The 14,687-nt window shown below is 38.4% G+C and overlaps 1 protein-coding gene across 4 annotated transcripts in view; it reads right to left on the minus strand.

Annotated features, from left to right (window-relative positions):
• Positions 1-14,687, minus strand: part of STXBP5L (syntaxin binding protein 5 like) — a 209,063-nt gene that overhangs the window by 63,141 nt on the left and 131,235 nt on the right. For all 4 annotated transcript variants that reach the window (XM_040597097.1, XM_040597095.1, XM_040597094.1 and 1 more), the window contains exons 13-16: positions 13,449-13,516; positions 12,159-12,199; positions 8,704-8,921; positions 4,745-4,917 (exon numbers count right to left, since the gene is read on the minus strand). In XM_040597097.1, the coding sequence (XP_040453031.1) occupies positions 4,745-4,917; positions 8,704-8,921; positions 12,159-12,199; positions 13,449-13,516 (500 nt within the window). The remainder of the gene's footprint in view (positions 1-4,744; positions 4,918-8,703; positions 8,922-12,158; positions 12,200-13,448; positions 13,517-14,687) is intronic.

A 14,687-nucleotide genomic window follows, 5' to 3' on the forward strand; every position in this document is an offset into this window, starting at 1 on the left:
GCAGCTGAGCCCCTCAGACAAGCTGGTGACACCTCTGGGAAAACAAATTTAAGAAAGGGCAGGACATGCTGCCAGGAAAAAAGAAGGGAGGAACAAAAATGTGAGAAACAGCCCTGCAGATACCAACGTGTGAGAAGAAGGAGGAGAGGAGGTCATGCTCCAGGTGTGGGAGCAGTGATTCCCCCTGCAGCCCATAGAGAGGACCATGGTGGGGTAGATATCCACACCACAGCCCTTGGAGGACGTTATGGTGGAGCAAGAGGGTACTTCCTGAAGGAACTGTGGCTTGTAGAAAGCCCATGCTGGAGCAGGTTTATCCTGAAAGTCTGTACTCTGTGAGAGGGACCCCACACCAGAGCAGGGAAAAGCGTGAGGAGGAAGGAGTGGCAGAGAGCAACCGTTTTGGGCTGACCACGACCGCCATTCCCCATCGCCCTGCAGTGCTTGGGGTGGAGGAGGTAGAAGAGCTGGGAACGAAGGAATGAAATAGGGAAAAAAGGAAGGTGGGGGGGGCAGGTGTTTTAATTTTGGGGTTTGTTTCTCATCATCCAACCCTATTTTAATTGGCAGTAAATGACATTACTTTTCCTCTAGTTGAGTCTGTTTTGCCTATGACAGTAACTGGTAAGTGATCTCCTTGTCTTTATCTCAACCCACGAGCTCTTTCATCTTATTTTCTTCCCCTTGTCCTGTTGAGGACAGGGAGTGGCAGAGTGGCTGGGTGGGCACCTGGCAGCCAGCCAAGGTCAGCCCACCACAGCGGGCAACAGCTTTGCATTTCCTATTAACAGCAAACCTCTGCTGAAAGTTTGCACTTTCTCCCCTGTTCTGCTGGCACTAAAGCTTTGCCCTTCCCTTTGTTCCTAAGATACATATCCATAAGCGTTTCTGAAGTGACACTATCCATAAGTTTATTGAAGCCCTGGGTTATCCAGGAGTATTCATGGCGGGGACAAAGGGACGAACATCTGTGAACTCGAGCTGCTAAGGAAGAGGGGTCTTTTGAGACAGGTGAAAACTGAAACTACAAACAAGATTTGTATACGATGAAGAATGTATTCTTTTCAAACAAACTTCACAGCAGGCAGAAGCTGAGTGTTTTATATACATAGTCCTCCCGAGTATCCTTGTGATGGGCCCCTTCAACTTCTTATGCCAGTGGGTGAGCCTTTAAGAGGCATACTAGTGATGGCGTTTCCACCTTGCACCCCATTTTCAGTTTTCAGCTCCTGCCCTTAAAAATGTTACAAAAAATATAGAACAGGTAGATGAGATCCAAGAAGCAAGACTTAACTCTAATGCCCTTTCAGCTGAGCAGACATGTTTTCCATCCATATTTTCTAATGGATAGTTGATGATGCGGGGGAATACAAGCATCAAACATGCTGCTTTGGTAAGTTCCAACAAACGTCTGTCAAGGCAATGCGTTTGTCTTTTTCTTCTTTTAAATAAACTACCATGAGACTGACAATAGCTGCAGAATTAATTCTGATCTTCTAACAATATGTTTTATTATGATATTACTTTTCCAATGTGTTTTTAACAACATGCTGAAAAAAATTAGAGAACTTGAAGTGCCTTCTAATTTTTCTTTCAGATTGTTGTTACCTGAGCAAAAAAAAGCAAAAAACTACTTTTCACTGCAAATTAGAGGATCTTCTTTGGTAAGATGGATGTTATTTCACAGAGATTTTCTCTGAGCATAAGAATAAGTTATAGCTGGTGAAAGACCATAAGACTGGCATAAAACAGTTTCAGATTACATGATTCAGTTTGTCATTCCCATGTTCCTGTGACACCTTCCTCCTTAAGGATATCTGAGCTATTTCACTGGCTTCACTATCTATCTTGCTTGAACAGAAATGTTGATAGACAGTTCTTCTTCATTTTGTTCTGGACTCCTTTTTTTCAAGTGTTCATACACTCTGGGGATCCCAGCATAAGAAGGGCATGGAGCTGTTGGAGCAGGTCCAGAGGAGGCCGTGAAGGTGACCAGGGGCAGGAGCCCCTCTCCTATGGGGACAGGCTGGGAGAGCTGGGGCTGTTCAGCCGGGGGAAGGGAAGGCTCCGGGGAGACCTTAGAGCAGCTCCCAGTACCTAAAGAGGGCTGACAAGAAAGCTGGAGAGGGACTTCTTACAAGGATGTGTAGTGATAGGACAAGGGGGAATGGCTTTTAACTAGAAGAGGGTAGATTTAGATCAGATATTAGAAAGAAATTCTTTACTGTGAGGGTGGTGAGGTGCTGGCACAGGCTGCCCAGAGCAGCTGTGGATGCCCCATCCCTGGCAGTGCTCAAGGCCAGGTTGGACGGGGCTTGGAGCAACCTGCTCTAGTGGAAGGTGTCCCTGCCCAGGGCAGGGGGGGTGGAGCTGGAGGATCCTTAAGGTCCCTTCCAACCCAACCCATTCTATGATTCTATGATACTATAAACCTTAAGGGGCCACAGGAGTATGCGCAGAAGAAATGTATAAATTTCAGTGATTTCCTTGACATGTTCTTATTATCCTACACTGAATTTGTTTGTTGTAAAGTTTTGGGTTTTAATTTTCTTTGTGAGATAATCACAGTTCTTTATCATTTTGGAGCTACTTGGAGCTTCTGTCAAAACCCCTGATTGACCTAATTTTAGGATGATACTAAAAGTCTGGGCACAAAGACTTACATCCTGGGTACAGCTTTTTGATGACAGTATTTACATCAAAAATATTTATATGCATACAGATTCACAAATACATCAGTTTCTTATGTTATTATAGCTGTATATTTCATTACAAAATCTTCCACAATAAGCAAGAGAAATATTTATTCCACACTGCTGCCTGCCTCTCTTGGTAATGTTTACAAAAAAATGCCAAGTTTTCATTGCTTCAGCCCCTTCAGTCACCCTCTTTCTAGTACCTATTCAGAGCAAATATTCAGTCATTCTGACTAGCAAAAATTACGTAGTGTGGAGCACCACTCATTTGCTGTGACAAGGTTGAGAAGCAGATATGAAAATCAACACAATGGAACCAAGATTAAAAGCTAGTCTCTGTGTAAAATTTTATGTGGATTATCAATATAGTTGAAGTTATGCACTCACCCTGCATGTGTAGGTGGCTGTAGCTTTACGTTATTATCACTCTATCTTAGTTTCTGTACTGCTGCCCACCTGAATGACTTGCATATAAAGTCAACAGCATCATCTAGGTCTCTGCTGGGTTATCTGTGTTTCCAGCACTACATTCATTTAATCATCATAATTCTTAGAAGTTTTTTGATGAACAGGGAATGTGGACCCAGTTAGGGTTTGGGGGAAAACTGTGGATATTTATATGCCTTTCTCTATTGAAAAGCAAGAGAGTGTACACAGTATGCTTTTATATAAATGTAAGAGGAAGTATGTCCTAGTCATATATACTTCTACTTTGAAAAAACACTTCTCTGTCAAAATAAGTTTACATTTATTTTGTGTAAAATGGGACAAAAATCAGTTGGGCAGCTTAACGTGAGATCATATGGAGTTAAGCAAACCTCTAAAAATTAACCAGCAGAACCTCTACTAGGTCCATTACAGCTTTCCTGCCTCCAAGATCAACAATTTGTCTTCTCCCCAGACCAAATCAAATAAGAAGCCCTTAAGGGAAAGTCTTACCCACTGAAATAATCAATTACAGTCTTGCTGATTTCAGTATCATAAATAGATTTCACATTGGGATTTTTTTAGTAACTTCTCTCTGCCACTTCTATTGATTTTCATGGCTTATATTAATGGTTAAACTGAGGTCTGAGGTTCAACTGCCTGACTGAATAAGGTAGGCAAATGAATGGGATGCCAAAAAATACTGTTAATTTCACAAGAACAATGTCACGATATTGCTTTTAAATGCTAATCCTATTTTCAGGAGCTCAACTGCCCAAAGTATCTGCAAAATCAGGGAATGTTCATTTAAACTGTTTTTGAAATAATTGAGGCATTTAAATCTTTAATAATAATTAGACTGAAATAATAATGAATTCACTAAAATGAGGGCAATTGTTATCAGCAGTGCACTATAATTGCTGGAAAATTACAGTTTCTAGTGCTTTGTACAGAATTCTGTTTTGCAACTATTCAAGCCCATAATTTATCTGCCTTATTAGTAAGAACGTATTAATCTATTCCGAACAGTGTCAATATGTACTCTAGCAGACAACAACTTGCTTCTTTCTAAAGATTCAACATATATACACTTCCACACAGTGCAACTGTTTCATAACTGTATATTTTAACAATTGTTTCATGAGTATGAACACAGTTTCCATCTCTTACATATAAAAAAATGCATATACTTCACAAAGAAAGATTTTAGCGTTATACTAATTAACCAAGGAAAAGCTTTGCGCACGTATGGTCTATGGAAGTCTCTTTGTGAACTCAAAAAACAAATCCTCATACATGCCTTGATCTGTTCTGTGGTGCTTGTGTTCCATTCAAAATTGTGGGTAAGAGATGAAGATTTACTCCTAGATCATACTGGAAAATCACAGTCAAACCTTTACTATAACAGTTTACCTTCCTCATAATTACTTCTAGCCTTTTAAAATCCCTTGTTCATTACTTTGCCTTAATTATTTTGTTTGTTCCATATTCTGGTTTCTTCTCATTTTGTGGCGCATACATACGATTAACCTCTTTTTCTTGATACTTGATGGATTGTTAGTACAACAATAGCAATGCTTTTTTTTAGAAAGATAAATGTTTGAACAATGGCATAGACTTACCTAAGACATGGGATACTATCCTTCATCGTTCCTTCGCATGCTACAGTGTTGGTACTGCCTGAAAGGCTCTTTACAGAAGGAAGCTGGGAAGAGGCATCTGGAAATGCAGGAATTATTTCTGGTTCAGGAGTAATGATATCTTCTACTTCATACTGAAGTCGTACCTCTAATGACTTAAATAAATAAAAAGCTAAGTTATAATTTAACAAAGCAAGCTGCTGAAAGTTCTGTTAATTTCAAATAAATATCAGCAAGCCTTTTTTAAAAAATCCCCCCCCTCATTTCTCATTATCATTCGCAGGCAAAGAATGCTGTCACTTGTTATTTATACAGCCTGACAGCAACCCCGGATAGGAACTAGTCATCTGCCCTGCACTGACAGAGAAATACACAGCTACATTCTTCCAGTGCTGACTGATTCAAGGCTTTTACCGTAAGTGAAAGGCAAGAATACAGTTTTCCAGAGTTTATTACAAAAAGAGAAGATAAACACTGAGCCCCAAATAAATAATATTTTGGCATAAGAAGGCATCATTCAGGATAAATGTAATGAAAATTATCTGCCTATTGCCTGTTACCTTTTCCAAATTCATTAAAAACTCCACCTCCTTACTGCCAGCACAACAGAGTCTCTACAAGGCATGTTGTAGCCAGCGTGCCGAAACCTGACAGCGTGGGTAGTACTGACGAACAAACCTCGTTTTCCCATAGGTGGGGCCCAGGAAATCTGACATACCAGAGATAACGGTTCTCCTGAACTGGGGACTCCAAAACGCAGGGGAAACTGGACAGGGAGCTCAAATCTATACAAGTAATCATCTCAAAGAATCACGGTATATATGGGGCAGTTCTTTCTACCTCATAAATTGTCCAAGGAGATGCTCATTTTGAAAAGAATAAAACCCAAGGTACAGAACCCAAAGAGATAAGGTCTTGGGATTACTAAATTAATATTAATTTCAGTTCTGGTACTTTGAAGAGATCAGAAGCAATTACAGATGTAGACCCTGCAAACTCCATCTTAGTGATTTCCCACCGAGACATCATCTGTACCAGATCAGAGACTAAGAAAATACCTAAGTTTTATAAGAATCAGGAGATAAAGATCAGTACTGAAGGCTCTCCTATTTCTCAGCCATTGTGTTAAAACACATTACACTTCAGAAAGAAGCAATTCTGCTCAACTAGAAGAGAAAGGGTCCTTTCTCAAAATTTCACTTTTTTTTTTCTCCTTGCAAAATCCTTGGACTTTTTCGCCTGATTCAGCTAAAGAAACCTATGGACAACATTTGCTTTCAAAGACTAATGAGTGAAATACTGAATTCAGGAAAAACTCATCTCCTGGAAGTAATTGCTGCTGCCTGAAACAATTTATAATGCTGTTTAATCTTCATGCAGGACTGCAGTAACTGTTGAAGAGTATGCTCTTCTGCTTGCCATGTTAGAAATGCATCATTCTTCTTTGGATGTTTTTCTCTGTCTTCCTTTATCTACTAAAATTAATTTTGTTAAGTTGTAGCTATTCTTCATTTGCAGAGAGAAGGAAAAATTTAGGCTAATAACATGACTGTGGATTTTTTTTATGCTTTGGTCCCTACTTTGACTGGACCTTGGAAGGGGTACAGAACTGTTGCACCAATTTATTTTGGCACACGGTAAAGATCTTTTTGGAGGTTCCCATCACTAGGCTCATTAATTCTCATTTCTACATTCAAGCCAGTATAATTTTTTTTCCCATAGTTCTTCCCAAGAGCTTTGAAGAGAAGCATGACTGAGGAAAGACTGATCATGTTTAATAGATACCTAGATATCCTTTTGAGACAGTAGGGAGTGGATTCAGGTGAGAAAACAGCAGCAAATGCTTTTTACATAACTGCATGGCAATGAATCCAACGTTGGATATTACACAGAATTTGTCTCATGCATACTACTTGCTTCCAGATTCCAATATGAAATGATGCAAACAGTACTTCTATTGAGGAAATCCCAGACATCACTATGCCTCTAAGGCATATTCAGCACCAGACTTCCCTGCTACATGGAGAAACCTTTGAGTAGCCTCCAAGCTTCCCATTAACCACAGCAATGACATCAGGCAGTCAAATCAACATGGGGTCCCTAAAATACTGGGATTTGTGTACTGAACTGAAGGTGCAATCAGGCTGGCTGCTAGAGAAGGGTGGACACTAAGTGCTAGAACTTGGGCTCACCTCAGACAGCAAAGAAATCCTATAGATTTCAGTATAGACAAAGCCAGACAGCCTAAAGTCAGGTACATATTCTACAAAGACTCCTGTATTTTTTATTATAAAAAAAAATCCTCACCTTTTGAGAGTGAAGACTTGAATGCCTACAGGAAAAATGTGAAAACCAAGAGATGAGGCCCATCTCAGGGATGCACAAAACCCAGGGGAACTCAGTGACTATGCCACCAAGATCCGATAACATTAAAGTAACTCTTCAAAGAACAATTCCTCATATACATGCTTCTTAATTACGGATGAAATCTGAGAAACTGTTAAATTGCACATATTATAACACTTTGGAAAACATCAGATCTGATGCACTTCAGCCACAAGAGTAAAAAACCCCAAAATAAAGAAATTAAATGATAGGTAATGAAAGATAAGGTGCATTTGCTATGGAACAATGTAAGAATACTGAAATGTAGTAATTTCACCAGCATTATACATAGCTGATCAGTAACGTGAAATTACTGTTCATTAGTTTTAAGACTTTCCTGAAAGGATACGTTCAATATGTTTAATAATTGCCTCTGAGGGAAAAAAATGAGAGGAAAGCAACAGAACAGCTATAGGTAATGAATTTCCTTACCAGATGGCACATGGCTACAGGCCAAAAATGACAGGTTTTTGCCAGGCTAGAACTACAGACTTTCTAAAGCACATTGAAATAGTGTGAAAAGGAAAAGAACTGTAACCACTGGAAAAAACAGTGGAAAATGATAGGGAAATGTTGGGTCGGCCCCTGGGGTTTGTTGAGAGCTGGCAGACGCAAAGAAATACTTTCTGGCAAGAGAGTGGCTGAGGTGCAAACTGTTCTCCAGCACCAGAGAGTGGCAAGGCTGAAGGACAGGCAGTCATGTTTAGTTTGGCTTTGCTTTAAAAGTAGACTCCTGTTAAACTTTTCAGTCTTAAGGAAGAATGTTTTACACTATAAATGCAGTTCAGCAATTGCTGTTAGCAGTGGTTGTGGCTCTTGTGCAAAAATGCAAGTTTTAAACCAAAGTCAGACTTGCTGTACTACAGTGGTAAGTACAAGGTGACTGTGGTGCAGTTAAAAGAACAAGAACTGTGTGATTCTATTTGAAATAAGGTGACTGCTTAAGATGTGAAGACACGAAAAGGAGTATTTGAACAGGATAAAGCAACAGAAAGCTTAGGGAAATAACAAGTGCTTAGCCACAAATAATCTGGTATTACAGGTAGTGTCCATTTTTAGGGAAACAAAGTCAGCACAAGCCAGAAAAAAACATAAATCTCTATTTTTTTAAAGCCAGTGATAATTTTCAGTCCCCTTGTGGTACAAACACTATGAACATAAATTAAAGAGATTAAATACTTGAGTTAAAAAGAGTGTTATTACGTATGTACACAATCTACATTATCTGATAATAACATATAGCAGCCACTATTTTTAGAGCAGGTAAACACAACAGAGATTTACTGTATCATAAAGTCTTAAAAGAAAACTATGTCTGAAATCTGTACTATTGGTTACTATTGAAGCAAAAAACTAGAGAGCTGGCTCCTAAGAACTCAGATTTTTGTCACTAACAAGTAGGATCAAGATTTCACTCAAAAGGTTTAAAATGGAATGTCCCTAAACCTATATTTATACAGCCTGATATTAATTTTATTCAATTATACGAGCACAGACACAGCAAGGCAATTTAGAAATTATGTTCTTTTATAAGAGTAAAATTCTGAAGGACTTACTGCAATTTCAGTATTTACTTCATGTTTGCTGAACCTGTAAACAACCACATATGCAGAAACTCCTGCCACACAGAAAATTCGGCTTTCAGGACACCAACACATCATCTGAACAGCAAAAGGATCTTCTTCCACAATCTCAGCTGTTGCTTTTCCTTCTCCCACTTTCTGTTTTTCGAAGACCTTTGATGTTTTTAATTTGTACAACATCTGTAGAGTAACTGGAATACATTAAAACATATAAGAATAACTAACATGAGGCAAATCAGTTATAAAATTCCTCAGTTCCCATTTTCCTTTCAGTTGTGGCAGAACAATCTTAGGAAGGCCTAAGAGGAGAAGATGATGGGTATTATACAATACAGATATTATTCTGGTACACAGTACTGGTAGGTTATGTATTTAATACATCCCAAACAGATACTGGTCTGTGAAACAGTACTTTCTAGGCCAGGATGTCACAGATCAACCACTATGTCTATAATTAGGCTTATACTCAATGTTATAAAGAGGCTCTGATAATGCTGCCATTTTCCTAATGAGATGTGAAACGAAGATTTTGTTTGTCTGAGGTTATTGTCTGGCCAGAATGTAAAGACTGCATGGCACTTCAAGAGAAAACATTAGGCAAGTATTTATGTGGCCTGAGTAACACAAACACTTTCCGAATGAACAGGAGTTCTAAAATGTTTTTTATTTCCTGACTAGTAACTATATCTGTATTTATACCTGTACATTGAACCTTAACATCCAAAATCTTTGTCAAGACTAGAATTCCATTGCAGTGAATTCTGGAGGTAAAGGAGGGATTATAATTAACCTCATTTTGTTTTCTTGACATTCCTCCCTGTTTTTTACTACTCTTACATTAATTTATCAGTGGCATTAATTAATAAGTGCATAAGGTCAGAAAAAAAGCCAGACAGGTGCAGCAACTATAAAAGTGTGTATATAGATAAAGGCAAAGCTGCCACTGCTGTTAGTGTAATTGTGGTAGATCAGCCTAGCCAGCTTGTGTAACAAGAGCAACAAGAAGATGAAAAAACGGCGTTTGAGTTATGTAACAGGGTGACATACACAGCAAAATGACATTTTCATTTTGCACTGCAGATATATTCCAGGAGTTTTAGCATATATTTTTTTGTATATGTACAAAAAGTTTTAGCATAAAAAATGCCACCACATTTTCACAAATTACAGAAGCCAGGGCTTCTGTAACGAACACATAATTCTGCCTGCCTTCTGTGGCAGTGCAAGAGGCCTCAGGAAGCCCTCAGTCCCACTGGGAAATGTAGAGTGGCACTTCAGATGTCATGGGTCCACACATACTGGGTCAGAATCACAGAACCATAGGACTTAAGTTCAAGGTGAGACTCTCTGTGCATCTGTGAATCACTAAGCATCGTCTGCACAAGGGCAAATAAGAAACTGCAATGACTTCTGAGCAAAGATACATTTGGAAATCTGTTTCAGTGGCTTAGCTACTCCCCTTTTCCCACAAATCTATGCTTTCAGATACAAAATGACACAATTAAAACATGACTAGAAGCACAGTATTTTGTGCCTTCAAATACCAGCAGAATATTATGTTTGCCATGAAATCTCAAATGAAATTTGAACTCTATTAAAAAAAAGTGAAGACCTTGTAAATAATAAAACCTTGTAACAATTAAACCCTTGTAAATAAGAAGTACCAAGTATGGTACCAGTAACGCAGTACACGCCCTGAACAGCAGGACTAAGACCAGGACACAAGAGATGCACTGAAAGTACCATTACTGCTGAAGGGATTGTGAATACTCACGATCATCTAGGCTTTTACCTTTCAGAGAAACTCCTATTGCAGCAGGTAGAGATTCATTAGTGGGTTATGTTTATATTCCCTATGATAAGTTTTTTCCTTTCCCCATTCTGCCAGGGTTAGAGATGCAACCATTAGCACGCTGGTTCCTGTGCAGACTGTACGCTAAATGCTTTGGGGTCTTGCAACAGTCTGTATTGCTTCACCCGAACTTTAATGCCTGTATTTGCACATTGTTGTCAAGAGCATAAGTAATGAAATATGCACAAGACAAGGTCTAATGCCTCACACTACTTCTCTAAATAAAAGTCATTATCCTATTTTTGTTCATATTAAAATGCTCTCAAACTTCTGTCTTTGCAGATAAAACTCCTGTTGACCGCATTTGCATTTTTTTCTTCCTGCTGTTCACAACTTGAAAATACTGGAAGATGTAAACTCTAAGCTGCATGTATCTGGTTTTCCTCCATTTCCAAATAGACAAATTATATAATAAAATTATATTATATTATAAAAACCCGACTCATTGTCATGTTCAGTTGACATGCTTATGTAAAACTCTTTTGTGAGGTGAGGCTTTGGAAATCCTCATTATCTCCTTGTCCACCCTGATGAGTGAAAATATTTGGTATTAGGCAAAAAGAAAACTACCTGACAAAGTCACCAGGTTCAGCTGACATTAAAAAGTTGTAAACGTTCCCTGTATTTGGCTGGAAATGGTAGCAGTATTAACCATTACAATTCTGTGGCACAACGTGGAATTAGCAGGCAGTTTTGCATACTCCGTGTCCCTGGGACCATTACAGGTAGGGTATTAGGGTCAAATTAAATCTCCCTATGCCTAACATTTCATACAGAAATTTTTTTAACACTATTTAAGAGACTGATACCTCATATATTCTACCCAGACATCCCTGTACCACAGAAGAGACAGAATACAAGACAACTCTACTGCGACTTTTGTGAACCACAGTCACACTATTTGAACCAGAATATTTTAGCCTTCAAGCAAACGGTTTGTATATATTTAATAAATATATTTTACTAATAAATGCCATATTTTCTGTAGAGGAAAATGCTGGGTTTTAGTATCTGTAGTTAGAGTAAGAATGTATGGAACAAGTATTTTCAGAAACCTTTTCCTGCTCAGATTAATGGAAATTCTTCCCAATTATTTCCTGGAACTTGAGACTGGACAAGAAAAGATTTAGGTCTTCTCCACCCTCACCAGGTTAGACGTGTATCAAGATGTACTATTGTATTTTATTTTTCTTAGCTGTAAAAAAGTCTGTATTGTACTCAGAATAGAACAGACGTGACAATATTAGATCAAATTGAGCCCACTCTTAGACACACAAGAAGATTATGTCCTAGGGATTTTTAACCAACACTCCATCCTTCATAGGTTTTGGTATATTGGATCTGGAGTTTTCATTACGCTTAAAGACTTCCACTTTTTTCTGTCTAATATTTCTCATTAGCAGAGTTTATTTCCCTAATTTAATAAAAAATTGCTTAATTTAACCTCATTATTCCCGATTATATCATCTCAGGTATTACTACTCATACTGTTAGCTGTCATGTGCTTTTTTAAATATATATATATATCTGCATGTGACTTGTCAATATTATATAAAAGTGAACTTCAGAAACTTACTGGCAGAAGCATCCCAAAACTTTACTGATCCATCTGCATGGCTTAAAAAAATATAAAAATTAAATGTGTTAAAACAAGATGCAATTCTAAAACATCTTCTACTTTCAGTGAGTGATAAACATAAGCAGAAAACCTATGTTTTTCTCATGTGGTAACTCTCCATGTCTTACTGACAATATATAATTATATATATACTAAACATAAGAAAATACTTTGTTATTATTTTTATTCGGTTAATAAAACACTTTTTCATGCATTTCCTACAAAGAACTAAGCCCCCAATGAACTTTAAGATCGTAACACCAAGAAATTAATTCCCATACTAACGACAGCACCAAGTTACAGCACTTTTGGCTTTGCAGTGGGCCAGCCTCAAGCCTTCACACTCTAAAAATGCCATGTATAACGGACGTTGAAAGGACAGAGGGTAACTTTGTTTTGCATACTCCATGTCCCTGGGACCATTACAGGTAGGGTATTAGGGTCACACCCTAGAGCTGTGTTCTTTTTATTAACATAAAATCATCCCCAAAGTAAAGCTGGAAAAAGGAGACATTTCTCTTTAAAATGAGAAAAAGTCCTCCATCACCTTATTGGTACTATTGCACACATCATAATCTTATTTTTAAAAACAAGGTGTTAAGTATCACTGATAGTAACAATTTATCAAATATATCGCTATCATCAGCATGGCTGAGACCAGAGGGAAACGCAGGGTGTGTCATAGCTGAACAGCTTTTGCTTTACAGCCTGGCCCTTGAAAACGCATCAGGTGTTGCTCACGGAGCTTCGACTGCAGTCGGAGCCTTCCTACGCCTTTTCGCTATGGGGCTGTGTCTCCACTCACAAGGTGAAATTCACCCCAGTGCACCACACTCACTGTCCCCAAATACAAAGTCCCCGAAGGCCAAAGAACAACAGCGACAGAAGAACAGCTGCTCCCCTTTTGAAAGCTATTCTCTGTGCCATTCATGGCCAAAACACCCTCTTGCAATGGATTCTCCTTTCCAAAGAACTCACCTTCACAAGCGTATAGAATTGCTGTCTAACACCGGGGCCTCAAATGATAATTCTTAATGGTATTTCATCCCCAAATATAAAGTTCTGTTTTCTGGAGCAAATGGGAATTTCTGTGGTGACTCTGCACAAGGGAAAAAACTACATACCTCAAATGAAGAGGGCAGGATATGCATGCTCTGTGAAGGGTCAACTCTTAGCTATAGCTAACCCGCAATCAAAAGCTGTAGACACTAAAATTTTAAAAGCACCAATCCTCAGTTTCATTCTCACCCTGTAATAATGATTTCAGGATATGTCTGAGCTCCAAGGTTCCATGCTCCACCACTGATAGGCCACTCCTAAACAAACAAAAAGAGTACAGAGATCACAACTACTTCTGATGAACCTTCCTTGGTTAATATTTAAACTCAGCAGCAGACAACATCTTCCTCCAAAAAGCAATACAACTCATAAAAGGAACAAAAATGTGTAGCACTTAAGGCTTTTAAAGCTTAATGAACATTTTTATACTATCAATTAAGGCTTTTGAAACTTACCAACATTTTAATGTTATCAATTAAAGCTCTACCTTTTAAAAATATTTCTGCACAGCCAACACTCAACAATCCAAAATAAGAACTAGAAGCAGGAGTAGCAAATAGTTCTGCTACTCTTCATATGGCTTGATTCTTGGAGTTTCTATAGGACACTGAATAGACTGAGAAAGTATTTGAAGGATGAGGACTACTGAAGAAGCTGGCCCAGACAGAAATATCTGAGCATGATGCCACAAGATACAAGGGAATGCAAATTTTATAGAACATATGACATCATCATCTCTTCTCTGCCTTTTGTTTCCTAGTGACAAGACTTCCATTCTCTTCCTTGGTCTAGGCTGGTAGAGCAAAATGCTGGTCTGTGCCTAAAGATTGACATGTATGGATACAGGATACAGGATACAGGATGTGGATGGATGATGATGTGTGCAGAGTATGAGTGGGTGGAAAAAAGCTGGGAGGACAAACTGGTTACGTGGATATGTGGAGTGGATGCTTGTGGGTACAGAAATGGGTGGGTGGCAAATGAGTGGCTACCTACATTGGGAGTATATGTTTGTATGTACACAAAGTGAGGGGACAAAAGGGTGTGCAATGAATGCACACAGGTGGCAAAAAGTTTGGGAAACTATGTGTATGAGGTAAGGACAGATAAGCAGACAAATTCAAAGAAGAGCAAAAAAATATTTTCTGAAGTATTTTGCTGAATCAAGATCCAAACCAAGTAGACAGGGTCCAGTTTCTTAGTTCATGGAAAAAAAGGCAGCTCCAAGGAGAATACTTCTGTTAATATGAATAGGAAACTGATGACATCTGATTGGTTTACCTGTATTTTTTCTAATTTATTTATTATGATGGATTAGTTCTAGTCAAAATATAAACTTGAATAATGCTTGAAACATATACGTGCATTTCCTCTTTTTATTTCTGCAGCTTGTCCTATTTCTAAAAGCATTACATTAAGACTTTGGTA

This window comes from Falco naumanni, chromosome 5 (assembly GCF_017639655.2).
Source record: "Falco naumanni isolate bFalNau1 chromosome 5, bFalNau1.pat, whole genome shotgun sequence".
NCBI classification, from domain to species: Eukaryota; Metazoa; Chordata; class Aves; order Falconiformes; family Falconidae; genus Falco; species Falco naumanni.